This window comes from Mytilus galloprovincialis, chromosome 13 (assembly GCF_965363235.1).
Source record: "Mytilus galloprovincialis chromosome 13, xbMytGall1.hap1.1, whole genome shotgun sequence".
Lineage (NCBI taxonomy): Eukaryota > Metazoa > Mollusca > Bivalvia > Mytilida > Mytilidae > Mytilus > Mytilus galloprovincialis.
This window is the reverse complement of record NC_134850.1, coordinates 70192229-70207389: the sequence shown is the minus strand read 5'-3', so window position 1 is coordinate 70207389 and position 15161 is coordinate 70192229. Positions and strand designations below refer to the sequence as shown.

Here is a 15161-nt window from a genome sequence, read left to right as displayed (position 1 = left end):
CGATTTCTATATTATAATCTGTGGGTTGTAACCATTGTCGATTGCTTTGTTGACATTATAAGTGTCAGATTATCCAGGGAAATCACTGGATTTCAATAAATAAATGATTATACGCAAATAATACACTTGTGGATAGGCTTTACTGATTTATTTGTTTACTAGAAACGTCTGATTTTACATCTTAAATGATTTGATACGGAATTTGTATATGTAGAGGGTGAGACATAAAATTCAAGTTCATGTTAGAATTTCAGACGGCAAAACATTGTTAGTTTCTAATCAAAAGTGTCACTGCACGTGAGAACAGTGTAAAACTTTCGTCATATACTGTAGTATGTGAAATAATCATATTATACACTGTCTTCGCCATGTGCCCTGTTACACACCGATGACTACCATGATTAAACAATAAACAATAAGATGTGCCTTAAAATTTGAAAAGTACAATTTAGAAAACAAGACAAACACCAAGGCTGATTCAACATCACGGTAAATACAAAAATATCTACTCAACATAGAATACCCATACAAATAAAAGGTTAAGAAAATGTTTACAAAAAACAAAACGATATTGATAAGGAGTGTCTTAAACAATAAATTAAGCTACCATTATTGTATTACGCTATATTTATGTAGTTCCTTTCTTGGTAGTCAGAATTTTATCCAAGAAAAGATGCCAGGCAATTCTGTTAAACGATTTCAGGAGCGTTAGCTTTTAAAAGTCATATCTTCTAGTTGATCAGATATTCCATGGTTTGTGATTGTGATGATAACTATTAATAAAAGGTTTCTGCTTACAATGAATTATTCAACCCAATATTGTTGTTTTCATTTACTTATTTAAGTGTTCGTCGGACGAAAGGACGTCGTTTGTTTTGATGTTGCATTTAATCCAGATGCCGAAACGATATTGATATCATTGTGTACTCTTTGTATTAATGGATGGGATCGCCAAATTCGACTGTTGCTAAGACAGGGCTATGAATCATTCAAATTAAGGTCATCCCTTAAGACATTTGACGGTCGACATCACGAGCTGATTGGCCATTATGACAAAAGTATGTCAGAAATCATATCTGATATTCTTCCGCAGTCATGATAACCTACCATCATTACCGAACTGAACAAAACATTACACGACGTGTGCCGTATACGGTGTAGGAAATGCTTACGCTTCCAGAGTACCTGATTTCACTTCTGGGTTTTAGTGGAGTTCGTATTGTTTCTTACATTGGGTATTGATAATTTGTAACTGTTGATGAAAATGTCTTTTGGTTTTATGAGTCTTTGTTTACTCCATGGTTTTGATTTTTATTGTCTTTCTGCAACTACTCTTAAAATACACACAATTATTCCTCAATGAGATATAACCGAAAACTACATGTATGATGCTATCGAAGTAATTTAAATAGGAATATCATAATTTAGAAGAAAGTCGATGTTCTTTTACCTAAGTATTATTTATAGAAAAATTACAAAGGGATTGTTCAAAATTTATGTCAACCCATTAATCGGTTATCTAAAATGAAATCATATAAAACGACTTGATTGCATGTTTTTTACACATACAATAAAGCGAGGGATTTTTGCTTTTGTACGATTTACACTAAGAAACCCCTTCATTATGACGGTCGACATTTATTACATCAATACATTTTACAGTTTTATTACTTGAGTGTATAGAAAGGATTTAATTTTGTCAAAATGTACTTTATAATTAGAAGAAATGCCAAGTTGGATCGTCGCGGGCATTTTCATCACGTTAAATCTGATTAATGCCATGTAATGGGTCTTCAGGGTTATAAAATATCAAAGCGAAACTCGCTTAGAAATGTCAACTTATAGAAAGAAGTTGATTGTATTCAAAATTGATGTTTCAAAATATCTTTGTAAAGTGAATGATACAAAATATATGATGTGTAATGTTGCTATATTTTACATAGTGAAACTGGTAACAATATATTTCAGTGTGTACATAGATTGGGGTGGGTAAACAAATATGTACCAGTGTAACTGTCCTTGTTTTTTTTAAAATATTTTTTGTTATTGTTGCACTAACTAAAAAATTAGTGTAAAGGGTAAGATAGAGAGTATATATATCTTTATAAAGAAAAATTCAGAAATAGTAGAATCACAAAAAATATCGAACTCCGTGGAAAATTCAAAACAGAGATACCTAATCAAAGACAAAATCAGAAGCTCAAACACGTCAAACGAATGGATAACAACTGTCATATTCCTGAATTGGTACAGGCATTTCATTATGAAGAAAAAGGTGGATTAAACCTGGTTTTATAGCTATCTAAACCTCGGACTTGCATGAAAGATGCATCAAAATCCATTATATTGACAACAATGTGTGAACAAAACAAACAAAGTTAGTAGGTAAAAATGATAATGAAGGGGCCCAGCTGACAACAATTCGTTATACTCTGATAAAGGGCTTCAGATACCTTCCAGACTTATGCTATTGGACGTATTTATTTTCAAGTAAGGACATTTTCTTATAAAAACTCCATAGTTACCTTAAAGTTTGTAATATTTTGTTATGATACGTATGCCGTTGAAATTTTGTGGGAATCATAACAGTACATGTATATGTTTGAAATTAGCCTTGCAGTCATAATATCTCTGAATACAATTATAGAGCTCAGAATAAAAATGTAACCAATCACAAAACTGGATTTTAATGTTTCCAGTACATTTTTTTTTTACTTTTGGGACTTTGCATCAGACTCAAACACAGCAATTGTGTTTTTTTTTGTCATCAAAATACCTGAGATATAATCAATACTTTATAACATTATACACACGTAAAATACAAAGGAGAAAGATATAATATAGTGAGTACAAAACGACACATACATTAAAATACCATAGATTTCGCAAGTATCAATAGCTTGATTTAGGCTTCCAAGTTTTATATACACGAAACTCAAACCAAATAATGAATTTTGTTTATGGTGATAGATAGTTGTACAAATATGTAAATTTGTTAATACTTTAGGGAAAAATATAATGTATGCTATCTTTCGATCGCGTATTTGTATACAAAATTTGACAGTAAACATTTTGAAAAAATAACACATTCATTAATGATCTAAACGCATTAATCAGCTGATTGTTTAATATTTAAAGCTAAATACAGTCCTTTGCACATCTCCTACTTTACCACCATTTTGTTATAACCTGTAGTCGATTGACTCAACTGTATTATGAAAATATAAACTGTTAACATAGAATGGATTGAAATTTGTTACAAATGTTGTTTAAACGAATTCAAGTTCACTTCATTTTTTTTATTAGATATGTGCATGTAATGATCAGTGAGGATGTTAACTTTTATGCACAGAGCAATAACATCATTTCTAAAATTTCGAATAGCACTTCAGTTTACAGTTCAAATAGCACTTATGTCGATGAGACATACGGCCGAGTGACTTCTAAGGTTATTAATAATCACTTACAATCAATTATCAGTTATTATTTAATCATTTATCCCCAATATTGTCTGCAATGTCGGACATAATGAGAACACAAAAGTTCAACAACAGTAGCACAATCTACATCAACAACGGTATTTTATTTCATGGATTGTTTTTTTTTAAGCACTCGACTTTATTAAATCCTCATTAGGGTAGCATTTTATAATATATCTATGTAGCTGAATAACCTTTATCCAAGGCATATTTAGCGGAAATCGCATATGAGTTAAAGAAAGATCCCGGGAAAAGGTATTTTCATTTGTGTCTAAACATAACATATGAATAGGTTAATATTAATGATTGCTAAATTTGCTAAAATATAATTGAACACATTAGAATTGGAATATAAAGTTGATACTATACATCACAATGAGCCTTAGTTAAGGAGAAATATAAGCTACAAATATGGATAGGTCATTAAATCCTTTTTAAGATTTGTAATATTTTTTTAAATGGGAAAGGCTGACTGAATGCTACCTTACAATTGACAATGAGGGTCGGTTAAAAACAAAACTTTACGACAAAAGAGATGATTTCAGCTTTCCAATTGTGAACTTTCCATTTCTAAGTAGCAACATTCAAACAGCACCTGCATACGGGGTATATATCTCCCAATTGATACGATATTCCCGTGCTTGCATTTCCTGTCATGATTTTCTTGATAGAGGGTTGATGCTCACAAGGAAGCTATTAAACCAGGAGTTCCAAATGGTGAAGTTGAAATCATCCCGTCGTAAATTTTACGGACGCCATCACGAGTTGGTTGACCGTTATGGAATAACTGTTTCACAAATGATATCGGATATGTTTCTTACGTCGTAACTACAATCCCCTTCCCTTTCATGAATGTGACCTACCGAATTAGACTATTTACCGGATTTGTTATCACATAAGATACACGACGGGTATCACATGAGGAGCAGGATCTGCTTTCCATTCCGGAGCACCTGAGACCACCCCTAGTTTTTTGGTTGGGTTCTTGTTGTTTATTCTTTAGTTTTCTATGTTGTGTCATGTGTGCTGTTGTTTGTTTGTCTTTTTCATTTTTAGCCATGGCGTTGTCAGTTTGTTTTAGATTTATGAGTTTGACTGTCCCTTTGGTATCTTTCGTCCCTCTTTTATATTAACCATTGGCATTATTTGGGTCTCAAATTGTTCGGAAAAATCTAGAATATGCTTACATTTTGACTATTACCTTTTAATAAGCTATTGGAGTCTTTTGATTAAGGAAAGTGGTTGATATTGGGCAATATATGTCGTATGAAAAACATAGGAGTTCAAACATCTGACAAAAAAATCCTTCCTGACCTGAATAAATTCTTAAAAGGGTTGTGGAATTTGTTTATCTTACGTAATGAATATATAAATTAAATGGAAGAAGATACTAAAGAGGCAACCAAACACCCAAACGTTGTGTGGATGTGACTGAACCTCTAGGATACTTATAGCTATAAACACTTGTACACATATAGCAAAACAATTGTAATATGTGGTACGAGTGTACTGTCAATATGTGATTTTTTACATTTCTTTATCGTAAGGAGCACTATTCAACTTTCCGTATATTAAAGGTACGATCATTAGTATTTGTACCTTCAGGCTTCATTTGTTGTAGGATTTCTACATATTACGACTTCATTGAATATTTACAGTCTTTATAGAACAGCATTACAATCTAATAAACGAAAAAGAAATGATCGATTTGTAATTCTGTCACATTTGTAATAACAAAGTGAAGCAGTATTACGTTTTCATGCCACAATAGAAAGTAAATCCCGTTGAGGGTTGAAAAAACCATTAGTTTCTTATTAAGAGAGTTATTTGAAAAAAAATGATATATTTATGAATTGAATATCTTCCACGAACAAGCTAACACGAAGTTATGCCTATTCATTTGTATATGAAATAACAGATTGTTAGTTGATATTCAGTCATCTTTTAAGATATACCTAGTTCAGCAATTGTATAAGCTCAAATTGGAATAAGACCAGGTTTGACGTCAGAGTGAGCTTCTCCTGCTTCGCATGGGTAACTCACCATAGGGGTCTAGACTCATATACAGTTTACCGTGAGGAGCAGGATACAATATACGGTCGCTAAAAGATGTCATAATCCACAAAAAGAGAATGTTATTTATGTAACGACAATGTAATAATGCCCATGGTCTTTATTACAGATATCGCATAGCCGTCATTAATCTTGTGAAGACATCCGTAATTCTTCGAAGGAATTAAACTTTTAAAACATTCTTGCAACTGATTGGGATATTATTGAAATGAATTTATATCTTTACCAAATAATATACTTGTATGAAATTAGTATTTGTTCGCATACAAATTATAGTCGAAACTGCTAGATTTTGTTATATTTTCTTTAAATAATCCCAAACCAAAAATATTTTATAACTAGCTTTTATAAAGTCAACCTATACAACAATTGAATAACTATACTCGCCAAATAACAATGAACACTTAGTGTCAATCGGAATGCCAATCGTCTGCTGCAAAAATATGTTAATGAAAGCCATCAAAGATGTGAGCGTTCCGCCAACAATTTGATTTTTTTTAATCTTTAATGCAATTAAAGTAGTCAGTAAAAAAAAAATGCTGAAAAATATTAAAATAACAGAGATGTTTTTCCGTTAATGATTATTGTGAAATAAGAACTAAAGAAATTAGCCACTGATGTAATAATCAAAAGTAAAAGCACGAAAGCTTCATTTGATACCTAGTGTCATTATCTGTCTCAATGCATATGGGACTAGTCACCACTACAATAAGACAGTAATACGTCTATATACAATTAAATATGTATTTCAATAGTTGATTGCTCCCTCGGTGTCGTCTTATTTTCCTTTTCCATCATTTTAAATGATACTCTAAACCATCGTCTGTAATGATTCTAAACTGAAATCATAAGTATAAATTCATAGAAACACGTGGGTGTATATCATATAATTTATTTAATGGCAGTTTTTCTGGATAGTAGAATATTTACTGACATTTTCAATTAAAGTTAATACATGTACTATAGGGTCAAAAGGTTATTCGTTATTCTGAATATATTAGGCAAGTCGTAAATTTGAATGACTGCTTTTTGACCAGCCTATTTTTATTAAGTATGCCTCCAATGAAAGGCTCGTTATTTTTGGTTAGCAAAAAATCAAAGTATATGTCACATCAATATAAAGTTATCTATCGTTTGTAGAATGGAAAATTGAAATTAAAAAAATAAATTAAAATCCTAAAACGCCCTTGGCAAATTATAAAGCAAACGAACGTCACTTGTATTGTTTTAAACACCCTTGGCACATTCTAAAGCAAACAACCCTCACTTGTATTGTTTTAAACGTTATTGGCAAACTCTAAAGGAAACGAACGTCACTTATATTTCCTAATAACGTTTTTTGCTAGAATCAAGAACACATGATTTCTATCAAGTTTTTCATTTGTTTACCAATGCACTTCATCATTCAAGCTCGTGTCATTATGAAAGGTACATTTCATTTTAAAATTAACGTCAATTTCAGAAGGACCCAGATTGCTGAGAGCAATGTTTTGTAATTATTTCATAGTAAAAGGAAGGTAGAAGAAGTGATAACAACTTTACATGTCAAATGAACCGGGGTACTGATTTGAGTCGAAAGGTAAACGAATCTATTGAAAAAAAAATGTAGACGACAGACAATCACCACAATTATAACCATCAAATCAGACGACACTGCCAGTTTGATTTTCTATTATAAGTTTGAATGTCCTTTTGATATAGTTCGCCTCTCTTTCAAAGTCTTATGTACAAATATGATATTTAATAACTATATAAGATTAATAAGATGTGATATTATTACTTATGAGACAATAATGCTAGATATTGTATTTAATATAGGATGTTGTTAACTAAGTAAGGCTTACGATCATGTGGTTGCTGGTTGATAATTTTGCTTTGTTCCTATGATGAAATAACCACATTGTATTATAAGAATTTCGTACATCAAAGAATATTAATTATGTTCTTTCATAAGTTGTAATTACTGATTTCACATTTGAACCTAAAAACTGAAGTCATGAAAATTAAAATTGATCTGTAAAACTGCAGGAAATATGTTCATGCAGCTGCAAGTTAAAGTTTCATAGTGACACATGCTGAGTTTTAAAATGTACAGACATTCCACAATACTTTTTCACTTCAGGAAATTATACGTTAATGCCAAATTTTGTCAAAGCTTTGCTGACACAATGTCAGATTTAAATTGATAGTAAAACGATATATCTGAAAAATTGTGTTCAAAGTTGAATGCAAAGGTCGTTTATCTCTAGTCTGCTCTTGTAACGTGTAATTACAGTATATTCATGACAATTTTGTTCAATTAAGGATATTAAAAGTGATGAGCGATAAAGGATGTGAAAACTTGTATCCACGCATGCACAGATAACCCATCAAACTGAGAGATAAAAGATTGATTAAATAATCCAAGGTAGTACATCTGCCGGGAAATCCGATCACATAGAAATGGATTTATAGACAAATACTTTTTTATGTGTTAAATACAAAATTCAGCAGGTAAATAAACAGGCCACTTTTATTAGTGCTGGATTTTAAACTACAGTCATGACGAAATTTAGTGTTCAAGTAATTATTTTGTTTTGGATTATTTTTCTGCTCTTCGAAATAGACAGTAAGTACCTTTTTATTCTTATGTAAATTGGTAGTCCATAATCAATTCATTTCTTCTTCTGTTGTAGCTAACATTGCAAAGGGGCTCGCATATCAAGACTAAATAAGGTGTTAGTAAAAGGTTTTAAAACTAAAAATTCATAAAAAGTGGATGTTAACGATACAGATAGTCACATAAAACAATATTTAATGTTAATCTTTCTCTGCTATTGTACATAGTTTAAATTACGTACTAATACCTAAAGAATGTTCATAGGCTATAAACGAATGTGATGTTTAAGGTGTACACAAAGTTGTACGATCAGTTTGCTTAAAAAAAAAGCTTTAAAAACAAAAGAGGTAATAACAGAGGGTCATTGTTCTATAAAGTGGATAATATAATCGTTATCGAATGTCAAATTTAACTCTAAATACCATTACCATAGCCTTTTACCAAACCTAGTAATGTAATTGCCTGTTGGAATTTAAGGCTGAAAACATAGCCGTTCACCTATAAGAGTGGTGGACATTGTCCTTTTGTATACTACCCCTTTTCAGCTGCTTATGATCATGTTACATTAACTGTAATGGAACTTTTTTTAATTACTCATATCTTATTGCATATCTATTAATGAAATATGATAAGATCGCCCATTAATCATGTTTATTAAATCTATATTCCAATTATGAATCATTGTGTAAATATGTAGACGCAGAAAATATTTGAAAAGGTAAAAATTCAAAGAAAAATGTACTACAAAAAAAAATAATTAGCTGTGATTCAATTGTGATTTTGGCATGACATAATGTGCTTTGTTATGTAATTGGTCGAACACTCAAAGGGTCATCAGCCGTAGATCTATATTATATTATTGTTCGATTTAAAACACTAGAAAAGCCTAATTTTCCTCCTGTTTTTAAATCTCTTTCGACTAAATTTTATATGTGTATATTTTATATATTGATATTATTGTAAATGAGAAAATAGATGAATACAAGCAAAATCAACATTAAAACCTAACCATGAATCGCACAGTGCACATTTGCCAGTGATGCAGAAAACGTGAATAAACTTGTGACGGAATACGTCTACTGACGGAATACGTCTACTGACGTAATCCCTATTTTAAATTTGTTCGAATCTCTATTATTGAATATTGTTTTAAGGCTTGGTTGAAAGTACATAACCTGAGTAAACCAGTTCAATATTATCTAACATATTGTGATGTACAATTATTGTTATCAAACAAATTACTTTAATCTAATTGACCTGCTTTGCATGATTCTTTTTCATCGAATTATATGATTTGACATATCATCGTTTGAGGTAATTGATGTTTAAAACATCGATATCGGTTAACCACAAGCTAAGAAAATATTATTGTTTTGACATTATTCTGAGACAAATAAACAGATTTTCTGTGAGATAGTCAAATAATAATGCAGCCTTTTATGACATGAAGTGTTTCATTTCAAACTTATTGCTTATCTCTTAGTAATCAAGAAAAGCTCTTTCAGCTCAATACATTCCTAATGGGTTTTTTAATGAGCATGCAATAACGCTACATTCTACAAAATATATACATTACTAGTTTGAAGATTATACTCCAAGGAACAGCGGTACAATGTGTATTCAGTATTTGTATTGTTGCCATTTGAAGAATAGTCAAATCAGCAAACATATATTAGATAAAAGTATGTTTATTAATTCGTTTCGCGGAAACTGCTTTATTGCTATGTAAAGTCTTTTTTTCTAACGGCTATCCAAATCGGTAAAAATCGTGTTTGCCCTTTTAAATAAAAATACACGTTTTATTCAGGTGACTGTGAAACCGGTTAGGTGATTATCGTTTGTTTTGTTTATAAGTAAATAAATAAGATTTACAAGATGTACAAATCGGTAAATTTTATTTTTAAAAAATCTATAAAATCAATCATTCCATAAGCGCATCCCAAAAACCGTCGATAAAGCATGAGCGCTAGGGTGTTTACTTCTTTGAAAAAGTCTGATGTTGTGAATGCCTTTTTAACGACAAATGTGAATTCAACCTAACCACTCGAAATGCTTGGTTCAATAATTTCTTAATAATCATGCCTCAACCCTGCTCCACGCACGTTCCGACATTAAGTATCAGCTAGGCGATAAAGAATATTCTTGTAAATGCCATTACTTACCTGCCTGGTCTATTGATTTCAATGGTGTTTTCTAAAGTATAAAGATTTTTTGTTATCTTTTACTGAAATATTTGTTTTCTGTGTTTACAAACCAGCGGACGTGCAAGTCTTGATTCTGTTTGTCAGGAAATAAAGTCAAATGAATGTAGTAATTACAGTGTAGTTATATGAGCACGGACATACATCGGAAATGTTAAGTAGTATTTAACAGTAATAACCATGTCATCATAATGATAATGTAGGTGAAAGCAGGGACTTCTGTCATATAATTACACCTGCAACACCAAATTAAGAATGATCTGTAGCATTAATGCGACAGCGCTATCGAGAATAACAACCACTAACCTTCATCTGGATAACAACCTAAATAGGTTTATATCAGCTATTGGGAATAGAAAATAAAAGTGCATTGTATCCAAATGTTTTTTTACCACGAGCGACGATTAAAAATGCAATTGCTTTTTTAGTTTGAATTTGTATCAATATATAACCTTGAGGGATTTTATTGACACTTCATTGACCATTATCATGTTAGAAAAGCTTCTACTTATCTCATAAAATGTCGCATTTTTCCAATATGTATGAATATATTGTCAGCTTTATTAGTATAAACATGATTTAGTGTGACGAAGGTTAAGCATAGCCAATATATCTTTATTTTATAAATGAAGCTGTCAATAAATACATGCACTAAATGTATTCCTCTTTGTGAATCGTGAATGATGTGAATAGATATATGTGCTGAATGTATTTTGTTTGTGTGTCAGAGAATACATGTACAGAAAAGAGATAAATGAACAAAAACAGTGAAATCCGAGGAAAATTTAAAATGAAAAATCATTAAGCAAACGACAAAATCAAACACTTACGAATGTATAACAACTGTCATATTCCTGACTTTGAACAGGCATATTTTATGATGAAAATGATGGACTACACCAGGTTTTATACCTAGCTTAGCCTCTCGCTTGAATGAAAATCGCATGACAATCGCATAAAATTCAATGATCATGACAACGATGTGTGAACAAACAAACTCTCATAATAGATAATGATTTATTTCTCTGTGTATATCGGGACAACTGTCCATAGGTGCATACACTTATATGCGAGTTAAACTTTTACACAAAACTGTTTCTGGAGTCAATGTCGTTAAACATTCCTATAGTGTCATGCTATTTTCAACATATATATCTTTTATACTAGTTATAAATGGTTATATACAAAGATACAATAAATACCAATGGAATATTTAAACTCAAAGTCGAAAACGAACTGACAATGCCATAGTAGTTAATCAAAACATATCCGTCGGCACCTGTGACATGCATCATCTTAATGTTGGCGTTCTAATTTTATTCTATTTTTTTTAACTGTGACTTTTCAGTTGATATCAAAGTGATTGTATAATCGTGCTTCTCTAACTTTTGTGCTATTTTCACATTTCCTGGCCGGTTGGAGAAAATTATTTCTCCTCACTAGTAAAAAAATCTGTTCTCGGCAAATGATTGGTTGAAATTTAATTTTGACGTTAAATTTTCTTGTTTTCTTCTGAATTTTCTTATTGTGACGTCATGACAAAAGGCATGATGACATCATATCAAAAAAATCTTTGAAAAGGAAGGATAAAAATCATATGAGAAACAGAATCCACCACTGTAACTCGTGTATCACGAGATTTCTCCACTCTCAACAGTTAAGCTCGGCAGGCCTCGCGTTTTAAATATTGAAATTTGACTGTCTCGATTGGAAAAATATCATAATACACTTGTTGCATTTGTGGAATCTATAATTCTCAAATTTGATTTTCAGAATAGACGGTTGACGATGCTTCATTACACGTTGTATTGGGAAATGGTTTCGGTGCTCATCTGCTCTCTTTTGTTTAAATTTGTTTTTCGTTTTGTTTTCTAAAATACGTGTTATTAGCTTTGATATTTCATTTGAAATATAATATTAGGTTTGATAATTCAAACTTCATCAGTTGAAAATTGTTCAAACAGAACCCAAATTAGATAGATAATTACGATGAAATAATGAGTCAACGGAAATGCCACGCAATAATGGGGTAACCTGTATTTTGTTTGTATATAATAATATCATTCAAACGATAATTATATGGTCCTTCGAGTTACTGGGCGAGGTAAGGGTGGAAGTAAAACTTGTTTGTACAAAATCCGGCAATCTGTTGGTATTTGTCGTAATTGGTACATATTTTTGTTTTGAAGAATCAGTGTTAATGATTATAGTGGTCTGTCAAATGTGTGTTTATTCCCTGTCGTCCTTTAAAAATGATAAAATTATAATATCCTTTCATTAAAAAATCGGATAGCAAACTTTTGTCTTAGGTTTAAATTTTTGTTTTACAGAAAGGCAATTTTTATAAAAGTCAGTATATTATGAAGTATTTGAGTACCGAATCACTGACTACTCAGCTTACCCTCGGGAATTAATCGTCAGAATTTTGAGGTATCTACCTAGTTCAAAGAATAATGAACATAATATGAATAGCACTTTATAATAGTGATGCATCCGATGAGGTTACAATGTTTACTTTCACCATAAAAGTCAAATAATTAAAAATCAAAACACATGTAATGCAACATAACAAAGGGTGACTAAAAACAATAGCAAAATAATTTGTTTCAGGGAGTTGTAATTTAATTAACGAAAACGTTTTTTGCATACTGTGTATAATTTGTTTTTTTATTTTTTTTTTATTATATGATGTTTTATTCGTGTATTTCCTCATATAAAATGGAAAACTTCGTGTTTAAGATGTATATCAATTCGTGCTACGTTTGTTTGGTTTTGTTAAAAAAAAATAATTATTATTCGAGCATCACTGTTTTGAAGAAGAAACGCGCGTCAGTCGTATTAAATGTGTATTCTAGAATCTATGATAAGTTTATTAACAACCAATTTGTCGACAACAGCTATTGAATGTTGACTTCCAAGGAGCCAGGAGTACCGCCAGGCCAATAGCCAGCACTTCAATGTTGACAAGAAATAGCATCGATATAGTTAAACATTACAATTAACTGTTTATACCTTAGCCGTATTTGGCACAACTTTTTGGAATTTTGGATCCTCTATGCTCTTCAACTTTGTATTGTTTGGCTTTATAACTATTTTGATATGAGCGTCACTGATGAGTCTTATGTAGACGAAACGCGCGTCTGGCGTACTAAATTATAATCCTGGTACTTTTGATAACTAATTATAAGACTGAATATTTTCAAAATTCCAAGTCTTTCCTTCCCAGGGAATATATTACCTTAAGCTTTTTGGGCACAAAACTATCGAAATCAGGTTCCGTAGTGCTTTTCAACTTCGTACTTTATTTTTCCTTTTGGGGATCGATTGTCTCTGATGAGTCTTCTTATAGACACTACATGCGCCTGGCGTACACATTGGTAATCCGGGTATCAATGATGATTCTATTTATAACATACGTACAGTTATCGGGAACTAAAAAGCCGTGAACATGTGGTACTTTTATAAATACTAGTATCAATAAAAAAAATCTTTCCGTTTGGTGTCTAAAAAATGTTATTAAGAGCAAAACCCTTATTCTGTAGAATCTTTTAGACCAACCATTAACATAAGTGATGCACGACCGTTACTGTAATCTAGTCCTGAGAGATGGCCTAGACCTTCGTGAAGCATATGTTCACAAATACCGAAGAGTAATAATGATTTTATTTCACTTAAGATAGTTCAGGGGTATAGAAAAAAAGACAGAATTTTCTAATACTTTGACAAAATGAAGGTTTTACTATTCTTTTTATTTAATGATAAAAAGTATGGGTCCCCGCGTTAATTTTTAAGGAACGAGTCGTTCAAAATTGCCAAAAATGCTTAGATTGTTCATGAACAAACACATTTTTGTGTAAAAGAGAAATCTATGTTTTGTTTTGAAGTAAAATATGAGAAAATATTTTTTATAATATATATTTAAAAAAAAATTTAAAAACTGATGTCACCAAACTTGTTTTCTTACTACAAGTAAAAAATGAAAATTTCCCTATATGTCCAGTATAAATTTCGACTTAAAGAGTTATCTCCCCTTAAATTGCTTTTTTGAGAAATTAATTCAAAATGTACAAATATTTCGTATTTGTTAAAACATTTTCAATAATGCAATAGATAACTAAGATTTCTTTATATAAATAAGCAATTTTACAATTAATTGAAAATCTGTCTACAAGTTTGCAAATTTGGAAAAAAAATAACCTATTATTTACTGGGATTGTAAAATTCAATATGGCCGTATATCCCTAAACTACCTTAAGTATTTGAATTGAGTTCAAGTCAAGTACTTGATGCACATTAGCTATTTTTAAAGTTTTAAATTATACACGTAAATTAGTAGCATTATTACAATTAGGAAGAACCGTGTGTAAAACTGGTAAGAATTTCTACTTTGACCTCTAGGTTAACTCCGTCTGTTTACAGTGAATACGCAAATTCCGCACTTATATATTGCATTACAAAAATCGTTACTGTATATTTTATTTAACCATTTTGGTGTTACCTTCAAAGTATGGTAAATGCATAATAATGCATTCATTTCAATGCTATAGAAGTTAGTTGTTTATGAAGTCGACCTTATTCGAAGATAAAGCATAACACCTTTAAACGCATACTATCAAATTACATTTAATGACCTCATTATTCGAATGTGGCTATAATAGACCAGGCGACTAAATAAAAAAAAAAACTAGTACATATACTGGTGATAAAGCACATCGCAGGAAAAGCTACTATGGATTAAGGTTTCACACATTGTTCTATAAACAATACACATTTTTTTTATTGGTCTTTAAACAATACAAATTATATTTG

The 15161-nt window shown here is 31.0% G+C and overlaps 1 protein-coding gene across 1 annotated transcript in view; it reads left to right on the top strand.

Moving 5' to 3' along the window:
* The first annotated feature begins 7959 nt into the window (after window positions 1–7959).
* The window catches only part of LOC143055857 (uncharacterized), a 176837-nt gene continuing 169635 nt past the window's right edge, over window positions 7960–15161 (top strand). The window contains exon 1 of the mRNA XM_076228908.1: window positions 7960–8160. Within this exon, the coding sequence (XP_076085023.1) occupies window positions 8094–8160 (67 nt within the window). The 5' untranslated portion in view covers window positions 7960–8093. The remainder of the gene's footprint in view (window positions 8161–15161) is intronic.